General features: G+C 43.8%; 1 protein-coding gene across 1 annotated transcript in view; it reads left to right on the top strand.

Moving 5' to 3' along the window:
• Positions 1 to 22,925, top strand: part of LOC133378963 (zinc finger protein 91-like) — a 30,317-nt gene that overhangs the window by 2,193 nt on the left and 5,199 nt on the right. Inside the window, exons 2-8 of the mRNA XM_061613575.1 lie at positions 498 to 971; positions 1,299 to 1,380; positions 3,903 to 3,985; positions 4,881 to 5,007; positions 6,178 to 7,406; positions 21,429 to 21,956; positions 22,112 to 22,193. Coding sequence (XP_061469559.1) covers positions 564 to 971; positions 1,299 to 1,380; positions 3,903 to 3,985; positions 4,881 to 5,007; positions 6,178 to 7,406; positions 21,429 to 21,956; positions 22,112 to 22,193 — 2,539 coding nt within the window. The 5' untranslated portion in view covers positions 498 to 563. The remainder of the gene's footprint in view (positions 1 to 497; positions 972 to 1,298; positions 1,381 to 3,902; positions 3,986 to 4,880; positions 5,008 to 6,177; positions 7,407 to 21,428; positions 21,957 to 22,111; positions 22,194 to 22,925) is intronic.

Here is a 22,925-nt window from a genome sequence, read left to right on the forward strand (position 1 = left end):
TGAAGGAGTGATGAGGGATCAATGGAAGACCGAGAGAGGGAATGTGCACTGCAGGGAAGGAGTGGTAAAGGACATACCAGAAGGAGAGGTGCTGCATCTTCTAATCCTCAACCAGACTGAAGACTTGAATTTATGGTCCCCACATGGAGGAATATCCCCCCCCCATCTTGAGTTTCTTGTAACTTGAGTATCACCATTCACCAGGCTTTCCTTCTGGAAAAAGACCTGGTTGCTAGCCAGACTCATCCACAACTATTCCTGCCCTTATAATGTAACAATTCTATAACAGAACAACGTCTTGCCTTTGCAGGACCTGGTGGCCCCTCTGATTAGGATAGTCTTTGCCTTATTTATTTTATTTTATTTATTTATTACATTTATATACCGCCCCATAGCCGAAGCTCTCTGGGCAGTTTACAGCAATTAAAAACAATAAAAACAAATATACAAATTTTTAAAACACACAAAAAAATTTAAACAATTTTGCCTTGAGACAGAAACTGGCAGACAAAAAAGGAGTTCCTTCAGCTCTGTTGGAGGCTTTCATAAAGTACGGATAAAAGATGGACTCGGATGGCCTTGAAGCAGGAAGAGGCTCCAATATCACCCAGGCTGGGAGCAGTGTGGAATTCTGGGAAAGAACCGTGCAGAAGGCCCTGGGTGAGAAGGGCACTCTCAGCTCAGATGTGCAGCGGCAACAGTTCAGCCATTTCTGCTACCAGGAGGCCGAAGGGCCCCGAGAGGTTTGCAGCCAACTCCACCGTCTCTGCTGTCAGTGGCTGAAGCCAGAACAACGTACAAAGAATGAGATCCTGGACTTGGTGATCCTGGAGCAGTTCTTGGCTGTCCTGCCGCCAGAGATGGAGAGCTGGGTGAGGGAATGTGGAGCGGAGACCAGTTCCCAAGCGGTGGCCCTGGCCGAAGGTTTCCTGTGGAGCCAGGCAGAGGACGAGAAGCAGGCAGAGCAGCAGGTGAGAAAGAGTTTTATCTTGATAAATCCCAAGGGGCTCAGAATGTGAGGGAAGGTCAGAGCTTGGAAAAGTTACTTTTTTAAAACTACAACTCCCATCACCCCCAGCCAGCATGGCCACTGGATTGGGCTGATGGGAGTTGTAGTTCAAACAAGTAACTTTTCCAAGCTCTGGGGAGGGTATCCCAAAATACTCTTACTACTTTCCCAATTTTTTTTGGAAAGCATCCAAGGAAGGATGTCCAAAACTCCTTAGGTTTTGGCCTCTGCAGTTCCTCCTCTAATCCTTCTGCCCACTCCCCTTTTTGAATCCTCATTTATGTTTCAGGTAAAGGATCGCTTTGCAAAAATGGGCGGTGATTTCCCAGAAGCAGAGAGGATTCCGCTGGACACTAGACAGAGGCCACAAGGTAAGGATTTGGTCTCCCTCTGTCAATTTTGAAGTAAATCCATGGGCACCTTTGATCTTGGGTAGGGAAATGCTTGTCTTCAGTTTTTCCCCACAGCTGAAAACACATTTATTTACAAAATTTCACTGCTTTGTACGTGGGGACCAGCACTTTAATTTGTGGCCACGAGCCCAAAGGGAGAGAGATGCGTTTTCGCACAACTGAAATATAAAATGGGTACAAACACTCAACAGACAGGATTTCTTCTGAGGCCCATGTGTAGTTAGACATGCATCATGACGTACAGAGCGACACCACCTCCAATATGTCCTCCCTGTAGAGTTTATATCCAGAGATAACTGTGTCCCACTGGATCTCTCCATTCCACCAGGTTTCCGTTATCCCCACTATATCATTGTTGTGTGGTCTAAGACCAAGCACTCCAGTTCTCCCATCTTGCCTCAGAGGCTTCTAGCAGCTTCATCCGGGGCGGAGATTTGTTCCAAACTGGACCCTCCTCTGCTCCTGTCAGCTTTCCCCCCACAACCAGTTTAAAAACTGTTCTGCCACCTTTTTTTTTTGCGCGCGCGCCAACAGTCTGGTTCCATCCTGGTTCAAGTGAAGCCTGTCCCTTTTGTACAGGCCCGGCTTGTCCCACAATGTTTCCCAGTGCCTAGCAAATCCAAACCCCTCCTCCCGACACCATAGCCTTATCCACACATTGAAATTAAAAAGCTGGCCCTGCGCGTGCAACCGGAAGCATTTCAGGGTAATCTACCTCGAAGGTCCTGGCTTTCAGCATCCTGCCTACCGACCTAGTTTTTGCTTCCAGGACCTCACAACTACGTTTCCCCATGTCCTCGGTGCCATTGTGCACCACAACCACTGACTCCTCCCTATCACTATCTATCAGGCTGTCTAGACGATAGGCGACATCTGCAACCTTTGCACCAGGCAAGCAATTCACCCTCCAGTCTGTACACCCATCATGCACCCAACTATCTATGTTCCTAGTGGCAGAATCACTCACTACCAGGATCTCTCCACACACACACCCCCGAGAAGTATCCTTGGCACGATAGCTGCTAGGAATCCAAGGAATTATTTCCCTCTTCCTCAGAGTGTCGTTCTCCTTCCCCAAGGCTCTCATTCTCCATGATAGCAGGGGAGCTATCATCCTGGGAATGGGACTTGGCTATAATGTCTCTGAAGGCCTCATCCACCAACCTCTCTCAGCTTTTCCAGGTCAGCCATCTTGGCCTCAAGAGAATAAACCTGTTCTTGAAGAGCCAGGAGCTCATTGCACCGAGAGCATACCAATGACTTCTGTCAGATATTCTGATAGTCGTACATGTGACTGACAGTGCAAAACACTGGAAAGCCCCCATGTCCCTGCTGACTTTCTACCTGCAGTTTTTGCAGTTCATAGAGTTACTATATAAGGTTATGATACAGAGTACCTATGGAGCTTAGGTTGTGTTTAAGTCAAGGAATGGATGGGCTGAGTGGGGCGCCCTGGCTGAACTTGCTCTTCCACTTAACTCACCTTGACACTATGTTAACCTGGACAGAGACCCTTTATCAGCTGGGGCTTGCTCTAGCTGATCTCTTTGGGTTGCTATAAATTTATATGCCTGGCTAGTCCTGCCCAGCCAGTGAGGTGAGGGGAGTGAACAATTGGTGTTGATTAGGTGAGGAGTGAAGAATGGACTGTGGCTGGTGAGTCAACTGGGCATTGACTCCTCGGGAAAGAGGCCTTCCTTCTTCCTGACAGAAAGTCCTGTGTAAAAACTTTTAATAGTCATAATAAAAAGCTAACTAGCTTCTACTTTATTTATTTATTCATTCATTTATTTATTTACTGAGCACACTTTTAAAAGTGCAGGTTACCCTGTAGTTTTAAGTGGTGCTTTGCATTCCAGCTTTGAAAAACTAGACTAGGTTTTAGCTGCTTTTAATCTGAACCGTGGCGCAGAGTGGTAAGCGGCGGTAACGCAGCCGAAGCTCTGCTTACAGCCGGAGTTCGATTCCAACGGAAGGAGGAAGTCGAATCTCCGGTAAAAGGGGTCAAGGTCCACTCAGCCTTCCATCCATCCGTGGTCGGTAAAATGAGTACCCGGCATACACTGGGGGATAAAGAAAGGCCGGGGAAGGAACTGGCAAACCCACCCCATATATACGGTCTGCCTAGTAAACGTCGCAAGACGTCACCCTAAGAGTCGGAAACGACTCGCACTACAAGTGCGGGGACACGTTTACCTTTACCTTAATCTGAACTGAAAGCTGGAACTTCCAGCTGAGTATTTTTCACCTATAATAGGGAAACCGTTTTAGGAAAACAGAGCTTGTTGTGTTTGCATTTTTGTTTTAAAAAGGCTAAGCCTTCCCTTTTTAAATCTAAGCTGACTCTTCCACTAGCTGGATTAGTAATGTGTGGAACTATAAATATGAGTGGAGTTTTGTTTTTAATCCCTTCTACCAAATTGGAGAATCTCTGAGACCAACATGTGCTACTGGATTCCCGCCACCTTTGTCTGTTACAGGGCATGAAATGATGCTGGCAAGACTTCCTCAGTCATCTCATCCTCATGATGGAGAAGAAGCTCCTGCTGTGGAACCAGATCAGGTAGGGGACGGATCAATGGGAAGAGAGGCTGGGGGCACCCTGGGTGCTGCTATCTCCCGCTCACCTCCCTGGGCCTGAACAAATCTCCTCTTCTTTGAAATCTGCCCTCAACAAAGTCTTTGCAGGCCACTCAATGAAGGCTTAAATCTTCATAGGAATGATCAGCAGCAGCCTCATTCTAACTAGCCTTTTGGATATAGCTGGCGTTATTTAGCAGTATCAATATTGTTCAGTATTGTTTATTAATTTTGCTTACTGTAATGCTAAAAAGGTATGAAAAGCAGATACACAAAGATTAAAATGGAAAGATGCATCATTAAAATAAAACCATTTCATTAAAACGTTAAAACATTGTGCAACAAAACAATCCCATTAAAAACAGCGCAGGAATTAGTAGTAGATAACAGGGCTGCACGGAGCCCCTCCAGTCTGCCCCATGGCTCCAACCTGGTGGCCCCAATCAGGCCAACCTGCGTCGCTGAGCCCAGGGACCACCCACCCTGCATTAGTTTGGGGGCAAGGCTAATGTTCAATCAGGGTTTTCTGAAAACCATTTTTCAACATATGGCTGGGAGGGGGAGGAGAGGTCATGTCTACTGAGTGGAGGCATTGTTTGTGCGGGGCATTGGGTAGGAAGGAGAGTCAGGCGGTGTCAGGCTCCTACCTTTTTCTGGAAAGGCACTCTCTCTTTCCTGCTTCATGCCCTTCCCCGTCAGCCCCAGCCATCCTACCCGCAGCAATCCATGGCTGTCTCAGGTCGACTCGACTGATGCCTGGATCCCTCCCGGATCATTCCAAATAGGCCCAATTTGGGTCCAGCTTCGGTCGAATCCAGTGTGCAGCCGTAGCAGATAGATGCTGTCTATGAAGAAGTGATGTTTCCTTTTTCTCTTAGGGCCCAGTGTCCTTTGAGGATGTGGCTGTGCATTTCATGGAGGAGGAGTGGGCCCTGCTGGATCCTGACCAGAAAGCTCTGCATAGGGAAGTCATGGAGGAAAATGGTGGGATCGTGGCCTCTCTCGGTAAGCCACCCTGTTGGATTATAATATCTGCTTTGGAATTTATGCATGTGATAAACCCCAATATTCTGATATAGCTGGGCGGTGCCACCTATAGGTTCTGGGACTCTAAACCACCTGCAGATAACCTTGAATGGACAACTATCTCCTGTTTTCTCTCTGAATATGCTTCCTCCAGTTATGCCCTTCTAAACAGTGATCAGACTTTTGAAAAAAAGTTTCAGAGTTGTTAGGGAGATGGAATCAATTATTTTCTGCTTGCCGAAAGAGAGCACTGACTGAGCGGGTTTCACGACTGGGCCCAGCACCAATCCATCTCAGAAAAGAAGCAGGCTTTCCTGATCTCAGGTTCCCATAAATATGTGAGCCTTTTGCCTTCCTGGAAAGTCCAAGGATGCTCTTTCAGAACGAGCCTTTTGCAAGGAACTCTGCCCATGTTCTGAAATCGAATCCTCTGTTCAAGCAGGTAACATGTCACTAGCAAAGATAGATTGACTTTATTGATTTTATTTACAAACCTGTATTGGGTTTGATTGTTGCCATCCCTTCTTCCTTCTCCCCAAACAAAATTATTTGTGTGGACTTCTAAGTGACAGGTCTCAGTGGTCATCAGCTGATCAGCTCTGAGAGTCCTTTCAAGAGCCCTGTGGGGTTCCTGAAGGCGAACTCCTCAATGCAGCCAACCCCAGCGGGTCTCCCTGTCAGGGCCAATCAACTGATTGGTCTGAGAGGGAACCTTCCTTGCCAAGGAAAATGTAGGAGTGCACTTTAAGCTCCTGATCATTTGTTTGCAGCCACATCTTTACCTGCCCATGCTGGCAGTCACAGGACTGAGGAAAACAACCTCACAGACCAAATTAGACCAGTGAGCCAGATATATCCCATATCTGCATTAGCTGTAGAAGTCAGGGATTGGCCTTGGGACCTTCTACATGGAAACGGGATTCATCCCTCAGCTTGATAGCCAGTTGCAGGTCTCCACAGTCCACATGAAACAGTCTGTAGCACACCAGGTATCAGTTAATGCCATGACTCATTTGAGGCAGTTAACTCTGTAGTAAGATCTGTCCCCCTTATAATTGTTCCTTAAACATTCTCATTAATTGGCATTGTTTAATAATTTAGGGCTCCACTTCTTCCGTAGGTTCTGATCAGTTTCTCTCTTCATTGTAGAAAGAGACAAATTGAAAACCAAGAATAAAGGGTACCATGACAAAATTCACACAGTTGGGGAGTCGTATAAATATATGGAGTGTGGAGAGACCTTCAGTCAAAGATCCCATCACAGAATTGGCAGTGAGGAGAAACCATATCAGTGCATAGAATGTGGAAAGAGCTTCCGCTGGAAGAAAAATCTCATTTCTCATCAGAGAATTCATACAGGGGAGAAACCATACCAATGCTTGGAGTGTGGAAAGAGCTTCAGTCGGAGCGGCCATCTCACTGTCCATCAAAAAATTCATACAGGAGAGAAATCATACCAGTGTTTGGAGTGTGGAAAGAGCTTCACCTGTAAAGAAAGTCTCACTTCCCATCACAGAATTCATACAGGGGAGAAACCGTACCATTGCTTGGAGTGTGGAAAAAGCTTCAGCTGGAAGAAAAGTTTCATTTCTCATCAAAGAATTCATACAGGGGAGAAACCGTATCAGTGCTTGGAATGTGGGAAGAGGTTCCGCTGGAAGCATCACCTCACTCCCCATCAAAGAACTCATACTGAGGAGAAACCGTATCAATGCTTGAAATGTGGAATCAGCTTTAACAGAAGCACAGACCTCCACTGTCATGAAAGTATTCATAGCGGGGAGAAACCGTATCAGTGCCAGGAGTGTGGAAAGAGCTTCATGCGAAGGTCCCATCTCAGTTCGCATCAAAGTATTCACAGTGGGGAGAAACCATATCATTGCCTGGAATGTGGAAAGAGCTTCAGTCAGAGCTCCCATCTCACTACCCATCAAAGAATTCACACTGGGGAGAAACCATATCAATGTCCGGATTGTGGAAAGAGCTTCAGTCAGAGCTCCCAACTTTCTTACCATCAAATAATTCACACAGGGGAGAAACCATATCGATGCTTGGAATGCGGAAAGAGCTTTAATGTCAGCATAAGTTTCCATCGTCATCAAATAATTCACACTGGGGAGAAACCATATCAATGCTTGGAATGTGGGAAAAGCTTTAACAGAAGCACAAACTTCCATCGTCATCAAAGCATTCACAGCGGGGAGAAGCCATATCAGTGCCAGGAGTGTGGAAAGAGTTTCTTTAAGAAGAGTGATATGACCTCCCATGAAGGAATTCATGAAAGAGAAAAATCATATCAGTGCTTGGAATGTGGAAAGAGCTTCAGCTTCAAGAAAAGTCTCATTTCCCACCAAACCATTCACGCAGGAGTGAAACCATAAAACCAGGGCAGCTTGTTAGTGACCCTGGGCCCTTCTGTTAGGAGGCCATAGAGCCATAGACATTGAGGTCATGGAAGTGTAGGCAAGTTGGGATGAGATTACATACTGATAATGGGGAAGGATACCATTTCAGTACCGACATGGACCTTTGCGTGCATAATTGCTTTCTTTTAACATTTTTATCAGAATTGCTCTTTAAAACAATTGAAATCCTTTAATATTCCAAAAACCAGTTGTTGCTTGGGCATAGAAGAAAAGGAAACGACAGAAAGAGGCAGTCCTTGCAGCCAGAAGGAACAACACCTGTCACTCCGTCCCCTTAACACGCTGCGTGTTAGGTACATCACAAAATAGCCTCTCACTCGCAGTCCAGGAAGGGGAAATACTGGCAATCAGAGAAGATCAAGCTGTTTTTTGAAGTTATTTCAGCCCATGGAAGGGCAAACGGAATTTTGGCCACCATGCCCCTAATAAGCACACCACTATTGAGGTGTGTTTCATGCAGATGTCTTGAGGTAGGATACCTCTGGTCTCCAGGCCAGGCCTGTTCAAAATTTAAATCATCTATAATTTTTTTTAAAGTTATGCAGCGCCTTGGGGGGTGCCTATGGCTGCCCTGCCACCTTATTTCAAGGAGGTTGACCTTCTCTGGGTTGCAAATAAATAAATAAATAAACTTTAGCCCCCAAATATAGTAGAAAATTGTCACATCAGACTGTTCTTTCTTGCAATGCTATTTATTTCATAATTATAGTGGAGTATTTATTACAATGTAAATACTATTTTCTTTTTCTGTTGGTATACACTTGCGTGCATGTAAAAGTGGCTTTCAGTGTAGAAATGTAAAATTTCCATCTTTCTCCTGTTGTCATTTTTTTCTTGTTGGGAAAAAATGGAAATTTTGGGGGAAATTGAAAAATGCACGATACATTTTTTTTACCTGATCAAAATTCACTTTGTTACTTCAGGACCATAAAATGTATTAGGGATAGCTTAATTTGCCCATGAAATTATCATGTTGGGTGTATGACAAGTAGAGTTTATTCACACAGTAATTACAAACTGAAATTATTTTTTTTAATTTGAAAAAAAAATGTGCGCTACAAATTGAGCTACAAGCTGCTGAGCTGTAAGGAGGCCAGCATCTCTTTGGTTTTGCCAGTTTAGGAGGAGCAGGAAAAAACAATAAAACCAGAAGAAACCATCAACATTATATTTATTTTATTTATTTCTTAAATACGTATCCCACCCTTCCTCCCAAAGGAGCCCATAAAACTGTTTTTTTAATTGTTTTATTGTTTGTTTGTTTAACTACAGTGTGCAGTTAAACTATGGCATTCTCTTCCACAAGATGGCTTTAAACTGGGATCCTTTAAAAGAGGATTAGACAAATTCCTGGATGATAAGGCTATCAAATTCTTGGAGGATAAGGCTACTAGCCATAATGGCTGTGCTCTCTCTCCACAATCAGAGGCAGCATGCTTCTGAAAACCAGTTGCCGGAAGCCGCAGGAAGGGAGAGATGCTCTTGCGCTCAGATCCTGCTTGTGGGCTTCCCGTGGGCATCTGGTTGGCCACTGTGGAGAACAAGATGCTGGACTAGATGAGCCACTGCCCTGATCCAGCAGGCTCTTCTGATGTTTTTATGTTCTTACGTGTAAAAAATACTAACTGCAGCATATATGTATGTGCGGAAAATATTCCAGTAAACCTCATTTTTCCTGCAGGGGCACTACAGCAAATTGCGCCCGGAGATGCCTGTCTGCTTCCAGATCAATTTGCAGACGTTGCAGATAAAGCGAAAAGAATATCAGCAAAATAAGTTGCAGATACAGAAGAACGGCTGTGGGTGTATGCAACTGTCTGTTACTAAACAGAGTTTTTGACACTTTTGAGATGTTGTTCATACCAACCTTGGCCCTTCCTTCCCAGACTGCCCCAATGCAGCACTGGAAGAGCTGTTGTGCTTGATACCTGTACTCTAAAGTTAGCAACGCACTAATGTGAGGGATAATTAAATTTTGTTTGACATCTTTTGCAAATGCCCTAGATTTGTGTGACGGAACAATGGAAGGAAGAAGCAAGAGGTACTGTAGACCCTTAGAAAATGCACAATGTGTATGTGGAGCTGACTAATTTTTTTTCTCCTCTTCTGATGTACAATAATATTGAGGCTAAATTAGGTTACCCATTATTGTTTTTTCCTGGAGGTGAACCTAACCTGCTGTATTTTTACACATCCAGAGTGGCTTGTGCAATTAAAAAAAAAAAAAAATACTAAAACCCATTTTTTAAAAAATCTGGTTGTATCTATCTAACTTCTACTCAGAGTAGACCCATTGGAATTAATGAAACAAAGTTACTTAGGTCTATTCACTTCAATGGCTCTACTCTGAGTAGGTTGAATTTGGACTGAAAATGTTGAAAATTTGCAGTGCTCGATTTTTTCCTTTCATTCTATATAAGATTTCTGTTTACATGAACTTCGCAGAGAAGCCCGTTTTCCCTCCCCTATGTTTTATGTTGTTAATGTTATTTTTTGTTATTTATATTTTTATATTTAATTGATGTTAATTTTGGTTTTTAATTATTCTTTTCCCAGCAGGTTAAGCTCTCTGCATTTATACTCATGTGCAGTTGTTGCACGGAAGCCTTTTTTCATGAGAAAAAAAGTTTTGCTGGTATTATAAAATAAAGTTGTTGGGTTTTTTCACATCTTTCTACTCATCTTTGTTTTTTTGCTGGTTGCAAAATGTGTGGCATTATAGTATTGTGGTTATTGATTACAGCAATATTGGTCTGGATTCAGTGGCTTGACAGCTGCATTCAGTGGCACACCCATGAGAGCTGAATGCAGCATCAGAGAGATACAGTCCTCGCTTCTGCCTGAACAGTGTCGCCGGTCACAAAATATCTCCACCATTGAGAGCATACCTCACAGTAACGGTGTCGGCGAAAAGGCAATTTGCTGGATGCTCCAGTGGCACAACAGCCATGTTGTCTACACCTGTGGAATTAATGTTGTTCTGTGTCCAAAACACATACTTCTGTTCATACAAACGAATGAAATGTAAATGGACTGCCTTCAAGTCGATCCCGTCTTATGGCGATCCTATGAACAGGGTGTTCATGGTAAGCGGTATTCAGAGCAAAATATTCAAGCAAAATATTTTCAAAATTTCCATGAAAAGCTCAAAGCTACAAGCTTTCCTGACGCCACATGCTCATATCCTCCCATTTGAACTTCGACAGACTCCTGGAGATATTTCTGCCAATCTCCAATTTTTTTTATTTATTTGTTAGATTTTTATACCGCCCCACTAGCATAGCTCTCTGGGCGGTGTACAGCAAAAAAATGGGCATCTGCAGGGGGTGGGGGCAGGTGGAGAAGAAACATAGAAACAAGTGCATTTCTGCCAACACTTGATCGAACCCTCTAATTCCAAGGGAGATAAAACTCTATGAATGGAGTTTTGAGAGAGTCAGACTCTGGTGCACACAAACCAGTTATCCATTACTCCTCCCATGTGGCCGTGGCAACAGGACTGCTCCATGTGGGATATTTTTAAAGGTATGAAACTGGAACATAATATAATTGGGGCCACAAACTATTCATCCCCCCCAAAATTATCAAAAACAAAGGATAAGGCTTACACATTTGCTTTAACAATAGCTATAGCTAGATTTTTTTTCCATACTGGTTACAATATACATCTGTTCCAATTACCCTGGATAAGCCATTCTTACAACAATATATTGAAGAACATGAGGACAAACAGTTTACTATAGTAATATAACTATACTCAAATTGTAGTTGCATGTTAACAAGCAGGTAACTTACATCTGAGAAATCGGTCATTACAAGAGAAAAACTCTCATGAATGTCAGTGTTACACGTTTTGCCACTTAGTTCATTCCTAACAATCCTTTGGCCAATCTCTGTGCCACTCAGCCAATCCCAATCCAAAACTTTTGCTATGGCCAGGAGGTCCCTCCCATCCATCTACAGGCAGATTTTTTTTTTTTATGACAAAATTGTATTTTCCCCCTCGGCATGAATTACTTGATTGTGAGACTTTTCTTCCAGCTGAATCTTACATTCCAAGCATCAATAGGGTTTCTCCCCACTGGGAGTTCTTGAATACAAGCTCTGACTGAAGGTGTCTCCACACTCTTATGTATTCATATGGCTTTTCCCCACGTGGATTTTGATGGGGTCCCCCTTACTCTTGGTTTCCGGTTCGTCACTTTCTGCCTTGAAAGTGGGCTCCTGCTGGGAGAAAGGGCAGGATATAAATCAAATAATTAAATAAATAAATGAAGACATCCCAAGCATCTCCAAGTAGGGCTGGGAGTGTCTCCTGCTTGAAACCCTGGGGATCCGCTGCCCATCATTGTTGACAATACTGACTTTAAATGGACCAATGGCCTGACTTGGTACAAGGCAGGGGCCTATCCTTCTGTGTCCCTCTATTATGGATTTTTCCCTATGTGAATTCTCTGATGAGAAGTGAGGTGCGTCTCTGATGAGTAGTTGCTGCCATCTACTCCTCTAGCCTCACTCACACTGAACTGCATTGACGCTGGGTTAAATAAAGGCTGTCACTTTGTTCGTTCATTCTCTGGCTTGTTCAGAGTTCCTTTATTGAGTTTTATTCGTAATTATTTACTGTAAAACAAAATCTCTGCATCTGAGACCTTGCTCCACGAGCTAGAGGGAGCCCCAGCTGATGAAGCGTCAAGGCGAGTTAAGCAGCAGAGCGAGTTCGGCAGCAGGGCGAGGAGACCAGGGACCCCCACTCTGCCCTTCTGTTCCCTGACCTCAACTAAACGACAGTCTCCAACCTATTGACATAATAAACCTCAAACAAAACTATGCAGGTAAGAAGCCAGCAGGCGTGTGGGGGCTTTCCAGTGTTTTGCACAGCCTGCAGCATGTACGACTATCTGCCTGTTGGACAGCAGTCGTGGGTGTGCTCTCGGTGCAATGAGCTCCTGGCTCTCCGGGAACGACTTCATTTCCTTGAGGCCAAGGTGGCAGACCTGGAAAAGCTGAGAGAGGCAGAGAGGTGTGTGGAGGAGGCCTTCAGGGACGTTATAGCTGTGTCCCACTCCAACGATGATAGCTCTCCTGCTATCATGGAGAACGATGGTCTTAGGGAAGGAGAGCATCCAGCTGAGGAAGAGGGAAACGATCCCTTAGAAGGGACCCATTCCTTGGGGGATGAGCAGCTATCCTCTCGTGCCGAGGATATATCTCCAGGGGGTGGAGGGATCCTTGTAGTGGGTGATTCGATCATTAGGAACATAGACAGTGGGGTGTGTGATGGGCGTGTAGACCGCAAGGTGTTTTGCCTGCCTTGTGCGAAGGTTGCGGATATCGCCCGTCGTTTAGATAGTTTGGTAGACAGTGCTGGGGAGGAGTCAGTGGTCGTGGTGCACGTTGGCACCAACGACATGGGGAAATGCAGCCGTGAGGTCCTGGAAGCAAAATTTAGGTTGCTAGGTAGGATGCTGAAAGCCAGGACCTCCAAGGTGGCTTTCTCTGAAATGCTACCGGTTCCATGCGCAGGACCAGCCAGACAGGCCCAGCTTTGCAGTCTCAATGCGTGGATGAGACGATGGTGTCAGGTGGAAGGGTTTAGATTTGTTAGGCACTGGGGAACATTTTGGGACAAGCCGGGCCTGTACAAAAGGGACGGGCTCCACTTGAACCAGAATGGAACCAGACTGCTGGCACTTAAAATTAAAAAGGTAGCAGAGCAGCTTTTAAACTGACTGAGGGGGGAAACCCGACAGGAGCTGAGAAAGGTCCAGTTCGGAATAAACCTCCCCCCTGGGATAAAAACCAAAGAAATGATGAAATTTTAAAAGGGGTAGGCCTAGAAGTAGGCATTGTGAGAGCAGGGGCACAGGATATAAATTCAGAAGAGCAAAATTACCACAGGCCAAACCACAAGTGCCAAAGACACTTGAAGAGAGACACTGCTTACAAGTGCCTGTACGCTAATGCTAGGAGCCTCCGAACCAAGATGGGAGAACTGGAGTGCTTGGTCTTAGAGGAGAGCATTGATATAGTGAGCATAACGGAGACCTGGTGGAATGGAGAAAACCAGTGGGATATGGTTATCCCTGGATATAAACTATATCGGAAGGACAGGGAAGGACGTATTGGTGGCGGAGTCGCTCTATACATGAAAGAGGGCATTGAATCCAGCAAGCTGGAAACCCCAAAAGAGGCAGACTCCTCCACAGAATCGTTGTGGGTGGTGATACCATGCCCCAGGAGGGACTTAATACTGGGAACGATCTATCGTCCCCCTGATCAAAATGCTCAGGGAGACCTTGAGATGAGATATGAAATTGAGGAAGCATCCAAACTAGGAAATGTGGTAGTAATGGGTGACTTCAACTACCCGGACATAGACTGGCTGCATATGCGTTCCAGTCATGACAAAGAAGCAAAGTTTCTAGATATTCTAAATGACTATTCCCTAGACCAGTTGGTCATGGAACCGACCAGAGGGACGGCAACCCTGGATTTAATCCTCAGTGGGGACCAGGACCTGGTGCGAGATGTAAGTGTTGTTGAACCGATTGGGAGCAGTGACCACAGTGCTATTAAATTAAACATACATGTAAATGGCCAATTGCCAAGAAAATCCAACACGGTCACATTTGACTTCAAAAGAGGAAACTTCACAAAAATGAGGGGATTGGTAAAAAGAAAGCTGAAAAACAAAGTCCAGAGGGTCACATCACTCGAAAATGCTTGGAAGTTGTTTAAAAACACTATATTAGAAGCTCAACTGCATACCGCAGATCAGAAAAGGTACCGCCAGGGCCAAGAAGATGCCAGCATGGTTAACGAGCAAAGTCAAGGAAGCTCTTAGAGGCAAAAAATCTTCCTTCAGAAAATGGAAGTCTTGTCCGAATGAAGAAAATAAAAAAGAACACAAACTCTGGCAAAAGAAATGCAAGAAGACAATAAGGGATGCTAAAAAAGAATTTGAGGAGCACATTGCTAAGAACATAAAAACCAACAACAAAAAATTCTATAAATACATTCAAAGCAGGAGACCATCTAGGGAGGCGATTGGACCCTTGGATGATAAGGGAGTCAAAGGTGTACTAAAGAATGATAAGGAGATTGCAGAGAAGCTAAATGAATTCTTTGCATCTGTCTTCACAGTGGAAGATATAGGGCAGATCCCTGAACCTGAACTAACATTTGCAGGAAGGGATTCTGAGGAACTGAGACAAATAGTGGTAATGAGAGAGGAAGTTCTAGGCTTAATGGACAATATAAAAACTGACAAATCACCGGGCCCTGATGGCATCCACCCGAGAGTTCTCAAAGAACTCAAAGGTGAAATTGCTGATCTGCTAACTAAAATATGTAACTTGTCCCTCGGGTCCTCCTCCGTGCCTGAGGACTGGAAAGTGGCAAATGTAACGCCAATCTTCAAAAAGGGATCCAGAGGGGATCCCGGAAATTACAGGCCAGTTAGCTTAACTTCTGTCCCTGGAAAACTGGTAGAAAGTATTATTAAAGCTAGATTAACTAAGCACATAGAAGAACAAGCCTTGCTGAAGCAGAGCCAGCATGGCTTCTGTAAGGGAAAGTCCTGTCTCAGTAACCTATTAGAATTCTTTGAGATTGTCAACAAGCATATAGATAGAGGTGATCCAGTGGACATAGTGTACTTAGACTTTCAAAAAGCGTTTGACAAGGTACCTCACCAAAGATTTCTGAGGAAGCTTAGCAGTCATGGAATAAGAGGAGAGGTCCTCTTGTGGATAAGGAATTGGTTAAGAAGCAGAAAGCAGACAGTAGGAACAAACGGACAGTTCTCCCAATGGAGGGCTGTAGAAAGTGGAGTCCCTCAAGGATCGGTATTGGGACCTGTACTTTTCAACTTGTTCATTAATGACCTAGAATTAGGAGTGAGCAGTGAAGTGGCCAAGTTTGCTGACGACACTAAATTGTTCAGGGTTGTTAAAACAAAAAGGGATTGAGAAGAGCTCCAAAAAGATCTCTCCAAACTGAGTGAATGGGCGGAAAAATGGCAAATGCAATTCAATATAAACAAGTGTAAAATTATGCATATTGGAGCAAAAAATCTGAATTTCACATATACGCTCATGGGGTCTGAACTGGCGGTGACCGACCAGGAGAGAGACCTCGGGGTTGTAGTGGACAGCACGATGAAAATGTCGACCCAGTGTGCGGCAGCTGTGAAAAAGGCAAATTCCATGCTAGCGATCATTAGGAAAGGTATTGAAAATAAAACAGCCGATATCATAATGCCGTTGTATAAATCTATGGTGCGGCCGCATTTGGAATACTGTGTACAGTTCTGGTCGCCTCATCTCAAAAAGGATATTATAGAGTTGGAAAAGGTTCAGAAGAGGGCAACCAGAATGATCAAGGGGATGGAGCGACTCCCTTATGAGGAAAGGTTGCAGCATTTGGGGCTTTTTAGTTTAGAGAAAAGGCGGGTCAGAGGAGACATGATAGAAGTGTATAAAATTATGCATGGCATTGAGAAAGTGGATAGAGAAAAGTTCTTCTCCCTCTCTCATAATACTAGAACTCGTGGACATTCAAAGAAGCTGAATGTTGGAAGATTCAGGACAGACAAAAGGAAGTACTTCTTTACTCAGCGCATAGTTAAACTATGGAATTTGCTCCCACAAGATGCAGTAATGGCCACCAGCTTGGACGGCTTTAAAAGAAGATTAGACAAATTCATGGAGGACAGGGCTATCAATGGCTACTAGCCGTGATGGCTGTGCTCTGCCACCCTAGTCAGAGGCAGCATGCTTCTGAAAACCAGTTGCCGGAAGCCTCAGGAGGGGAGAGTGTTCTTGCACTCGGGTCCTGCTTGCGGGCTTCCCCCAGGCACCTGGTTGGCCTCTGTGAGAACAGGATGCTGGACTAGATGGGCCACTGGCCTGATCCAGCAGGCTCTTCTTATGTTCTTATGTTCTTATGTTCTTATACTGCTTCTGAATAGGGAGGTTTTAGTCCTGTCGTGGCTCCTCGCTCTCAAGCAGATGGAAAGTTTTAATCCATGTTACGGTGGATCAACTGAACAGGCTTCCTCTCCCAGTGGCCCTAGGATTCCTCTTCACCAAATGCACAAAACAGGAGGGACCACTGGTCAGATTCAAGGAGGGCCCATTGATGGGGTGCTTGGAAACCACAGTGCTAGGAATCTTTAGAAGCCCCAAACAGCAGCAAAGGAGCTGCTCTCTTTGAAGCAAACTCCCATCACTTCATGAACTATTAAAATATTTTGTTTTTATTTCATGAGGTTGTTCTCAGGTTTGTGCCTTCCAGTGCTGGAGTGTATAATTATTCTGGCCTTGTTTTCAAATGCTTGCTCACCTTGCAAAAATGTATCATTGTTAACTGTTCACTTTGCAGATGGTCTCTCTCTCTCTCTCTCTCTTAATAAGACTATAAGTTAGATCCAGAGGAAGTTTTAGTCATGTTTTAGTCCCACTGAAATCAATCTTGATTTACCAAATTAATCTTGAGCTGCCCTGGGCTCCTGCTGGGAGGAAGGGCGGGATATATATCAAATAATAAATAAATAAATAAATAAAATTTACCAATGCCAGGATCTGTGTGTTTTTTTTAAAAAAATGTGACTAGCCCCTCATAATAAAATAATTACCACCATGTGTAGTTTTCTGTATTCCATTTCCTTCTGATCTCACCATTTACCATCCCTCTGCCCCAAACCATCTCCCAACTACCATGTCATGCATCTGAGGGAGTGCAGCCCCCGAAATCTTCTGCCATAACCAGCCTCTTTGCTGCTTTTAACTGCTTTGTCACTGTTCATTTTGCAGCACAAGCCATGGTTTGTATTTATTTATTTATTTATATTAAAGAGGATGGGTTAGTTCCAGAGGAAGTTAGTCATGTTTTAGACCCAGTGACATAATGGAAGAAGTTAATCTGGACTTACCAATGCCAGGAACTCTGTGTTACCAACAAGTCTTTCTTTGTGAGTGGCCCCTGCTAAGAACATCACTGTGGCCATGTGCACTTTTCTGCCTGTCATTTCCTTCTCACCTCACCGTTTACCATCCCTCTGCCCCAAACCACGTGGATGCAGCAGACCTTGCAACGAACATGTCGTGCGTCTGAGGAAGGGGACTGCAGCCCACGAAAGCTTCTGCCATAATGGGACTCTACGCTGCTTTTAACTCCCATGGATCTCAATGGAACGAAAGCATGCACACAACGCTTTATTTCATTCCTCTCGATTCGAAGGGTTAAAGTGAACTGAACTAGATTCCTAGAGAGGAAGGGAAAGAGGGAGGCAGGATGGGGTGGGGTCCTCCAGAGCGGAAGCGCCTCCCTCATGGAGGAGGAAATGGCTTACACTTCTCCCAAGGGCTGCATAGGTGAGTCAGCCCCCCCAAGACACCTCTTGGTTTGTGCATGGGGGGGGGTCCCAGGGCTGCAGGGGGGAGGATGCACGCGCTGCGCATCAGATCCATTTGGGATCCACAACAACACCCAAATTGGGGAATGGAGATGTGCCCTCTCTCAGTCTTCCTCTCTGCAAAGCCAGGAGGCCCCCTTGACATTTTTTTTTTGGGGGGGACACGGATATAAACTACATCTGTAGTGCTGAGTTGGTCTCAGTGGAAATGAATCCTCAGTTGTAGTTCAATTAGAATTAATGCTCCATCCCCTATGAGTCAGGCTGTGGTGTTATCAGTCTGACTGACAAGCTTGTCCCCATTCAGACATGCAACCCCCCAACCCCACCCCGAGACTTGGAAGGAATATTTTCAGACCGAATAGACAGCACTGCTGAGAACTCGATATCTAAGATCTTAATCAAAAGAATGAAATGCAGGAGAGACCCAGAGGGAAAGTAAACAAGCCTATTATATTCAATGGAAATTAAAGCAATACTGGATGATGATGATGATGATGATATACCACTTCTAAGCGGTTTACAAGTTTAAAATCCATTTCAAAAATAAAAATATACTCATAATGAAAAATAACAAAAAATACAAAACCTAAAAAATAAACATTATAAAATGTATAAGTAAAGAAGCCCATTAGAACAGTACCAACTAACAGCAATCCAAACCATGAAGGGGCGCAATGGAACGGTTGTAAACCCCACTGAATCTACAGCCCCATTGCTCACACCAGCCAGGGCATAAGGGGAGGAGGCAAAAAAGCCTTTTGGCCACACTTTTGGGGCAGGGATATGCGAAATGGTCGGCATGAAAGCAAGGTGAGTAGTTCTAAGAGGAGTAAAGCTTCCATATACAAAAGCAGTATACCAGATCTCAAGATGCAGGGAAGAAATTTTATTGTTCAGTAAATACTCAGATAGATCTAAATAAATGAACTGTGTACAAGGCAGAGAATAAACCAACTAAGATTTCTTCAGCTGAGTGACAACCTGTATCTAACCCAATCAGTGCAATTTAGTGAAAGTGACCCTGCAGGAGAAGACGGCAGCAACGGATTGGGATCACAGAGGAACCTAGAAAGACAGGAAGCTGCCTTATACCAAGTCAGACCATTGGGCCATCCATCTCACTATTGTCAACCATCACTGGCAGCAACTCCTCAGGGCTTCAGACAGGAGACATCCCTTCCTACTTGGAGATCCTTTGGATTGAACCTGGGCCAGAGCTTGGAAAAGTTACTTTTTTTGAACTACAGCTCCCATCAGCCCCAGCCACCATGGCCACTGGATTGGGCTGATGGGAGTTGTAGTTCAAAAAAGTAACTTTTCCAAGCTCTGCTGGGACCTTGTTCAGGGTAGGCCAAGAGAGGGATGGCACAGGGTGGGGAAAGAATGGTAAGAGACAGCAAGTACAGATGCTGCACTTTCTTTTTTTTATTATTAATTTTTATTCAAATTTTCAAAAACAAAAAACAACACAAAACAAAAACAATTATACAAAAAAAAATAAAATGTTGACTTCTGATTTGTCGCAGATCAACCATAGGTCTACAATATATAACAATCCTGTCTCTAAAATTATATTACAAAATCACTTTCCTCCAGTAGTTATCTTAATTAATCATCAAATCTCATAAACATTACTTTATTCTTTCCACAAAAAGTCCAAAAGATTTCAATTCCTTGAGAGATATATCTTTCAATTTTTCTCCAAATAAACATGTCGCTTAATCCATCTTGATTCAAATCTGTTAGGTCCAGTAATTTCAATAGCCATTCCTCCATTATCTATATTAATTCCATCTTCCATCTTAAATAATCCTGTTAAATCCAGTAATTTCAGTAGCCATTCTTCCATTATCAGTATCCCATAATAATCTTGTTGTCATAGCCATAATCCGAATAAACATATCGATTAATCCATCTTGTCGAATCTATTAGGTCCAATAATTTCCATAACCATTCTTCCATTATCAATATTAATTCCATCTTCCATCTTCAATAGTCCTGTTAAATCCAGTGGTTTCAGTATCCACTCATCCATTATCAGTATCTCATGATGATCTTGCTGTCATAGCCATAGTCATATAACAAGAGTCTGATGGGAATTTCCCCCTTCACAAATATGTCCTTGCCATCAATTCTAAATATGTTGCTGAAATATTGTTGTAAAGTCACTTCTCTGCTCTTCTTTTTTACAAAATGCACTGGCTCATCTCTTAAAAGTTTTTCCATTGTCACATATTTGTAATTAATTCCATAGATTTTTTCTATGTCAAGCTCCATCACATCATTCCAGTCAAGAAAATTATCCAAGACGTTGATAACTTTATCACTAATATCTTCATTAGTTTCTTCAGAGACAACGTTGAATTCCAAACAGTAAACTTTATTTCTAACATCCGTAAACTCCAGATCTTTTTCCAATTCCTCATTTGTTCCAGTCTCCATGGCTTGTATCTTCCCTTTAATTTTTCTTTTCTCATCTCTAATCCCATCAAAATCCTCTTTCACAGAATCCCCTATTTTTTTAAACTCCTGCATCATTTTGCTAAATTCAATTTTCATCTCCTGTCTGCCCTGTCTCAGGGTTTGTTTCATTATCTCAATCTCACTCATTATTTTCTGAAACATAATTTCTTCCATGGTCTCAGTCACTTTCCTGGTTGTCATTCTTAAAACCACAAAAACAAAAAATTATTTCAGCCACAATTGGGTTAATGTTTCAGGCTTGCAGACATCAATACAGCCTGTCTTATCTCTTATATATTCAGGAAAACAAAACAAGTTTAGTTCCCAGCTTCAAACAGTTAGTGGCGTCGTGAGTAAGCAGATTCGTCAAAATGAAATAGACCAAAAAAAAAAAAAATAGTTCCAGACATGATACTCCAAAGTTCATAAATCAAATTTGTTTATTTTTTTCCCCTCCTCGAAATAAAAATCCCTCTTCCGTTAATATCTTTAGAATGCACTTCCAGGCCCGCTTTTTGCAATAAAAACAAAGATAAGCTTTTTTCGATTTCTTTCCTCCTTAGTTTCGTGAGTGAAAGAGAAATTTTTTAACTCACCCAGTTCTTTATAGCTGATTCATTGACAAATCTCTTTTTGGTGCAACAATTTAAACCAAGTAAAAAAAAATGGAAAGAAGGATGCTTGCCTGTTAGTTCGTTTTTCTTTGAAGAAAAGATAAACGTGTCGCTTAATCAGCAAGAGCTTTGATGGAAGTCCGTCCGGCATTTGCTGGCTTCACTTTCTCTCATAAATTAATGAAATCCAGTCCTCCCAACAAAAACAGGCTTTGTGGTTAATCTTACATTTCTCCCTGACCGGGAGAAAATCTTAACCCGTCAAAAAAAAAACATTCTGACTGATTAAAGCTGAAAAAACTTCATCTAAGACAAGAGCTTGTCTCAGAGGCAGCACAGGCGAATCACCCTTCCCAGAAGTCCCAGATGCTGCACTTTCTGACCATCAGCACCACTGAAGGCCAAATCCATCCACATTTTTCCTGTTCTGACACTCTTACTATTCTGTAACACAATGATCTCTTGGCTTTGCAGGACTTGATAGCACTTCTAATTAAGATAGTCTTCGCCTTGAAACAGAAACTGGCAGAAGATGAAGGAGTTGCTCCAGCCCTGTTAGAGGTTTCCATAGAGTTCGGATGCAAGATGGATGGGGAAGACTCATCCGGCCCTGAAACAGGAAGAGGCTGCCATATTACCCAGGCTGGGAGCAGTGAGGGATTGTGGGGAAGAACCATGCAGAAGGTCCTGGGTGAGGAGGACACCCTCAGCTCAGATGTGCAGCGGCAACAGTTCAGGCAGTTCTGCTATCAGGAGGCCGAGGGGCCCCGAGAGGTTTGCAGCCAACTCCACCATCTGTGCCATGAGTGGTTAAAGCCAGACCGACACACAAAGTCTCAGATCCTGGACCTGGTGATCCTGGAGCGGTTCCTGGCTGTCCTTCCAGCAGAGATGGAGAACTGGGTGAGGGAATGTGGAGCGGAGACCTGTTCCCAGGCGGTGGCCCTGGCCGAAGGTTTCTTTCTGAGCCAGGAAGAGGACAAGAAGCAGGCCGAGCAGCAGGTGAGAGGGTTTCATCCCTGTAGTTCCAAGGTGCTCAGAATGTGACACAGGGTATCTCAAAATTACCCAGACTATCCAAGACACTGTATGTTTTTGCCGTTCCTTTTCCAATCCTTTTCCCAATTCAACATCTTCAATACTTGCTGCTGTTTCAGGGAAAGGACCTGTTTGCAGAAATGGCCACTGATTTCCTTGAGGCAGAGAGGACTCCACCGGACATCAGACAGAGGCCACTGGGTAAGGATTACAGTAATACCTCAGTTAAAAAAGTACAAGTATTGCTGGACGTTACCTTTAACAGAAACTTTGGTACCAGAGTTAGAAATAACATGGAAAGAATAGGGGTAGGTTCCTACACCACAAAAAAGAAGAGCAGTTCAACATATTTCAGCAAATGTTTTATTAAAAATTAACAATACACCTGTCTGCAATGAAACAACCAGGCTAGCTAAGCCTTGCATACAGACCGCTTGAAGGCTTCTTCCAAAATGCATCCAGGGATGCCTGCCTTGCCTTTTTTCTTTTATCATGCAGCATCTTGCTATGGCAGTCTAAAGCTTTGAGCACAGTTCTCTCCATACACCCGAGCCAGTAGGCAAGGGACAGCCAGTACCCCCACCCTGTGCTTGGCTTCTCTGTCTGTCTCTCTGCCACCCTCCCCTACACTCGAGCAAACGTGTCTGCAGTAAACAGTGCTTCCAGGGCACCCGAAGCACTGTTTACTGTGGAGGTGTCTGCGCCACCTGGCAAGGAGCGCCATTCCAGCCACACGTGAGAGAGCTGCCTGTAGACAAGTAGACAAGGAGCCGCATTCTGACTATGTCTGAGTGTGTTCCCACCCACCCAAACACCCCAAACAGACTTTGTTAAGAGGAGCTTCTTTCCTGGAGGATTTGGTAACTGAGGTATTACTGCAATGGGATGTATCACAATTTTGTTTTTCTCTATCGATTTTGAAATAAATCAGTG

Source organism: Rhineura floridana, chromosome 3, assembly GCF_030035675.1.
Source record: "Rhineura floridana isolate rRhiFlo1 chromosome 3, rRhiFlo1.hap2, whole genome shotgun sequence".
Lineage (NCBI taxonomy): Eukaryota > Metazoa > Chordata > Lepidosauria > Squamata > Rhineuridae > Rhineura > Rhineura floridana.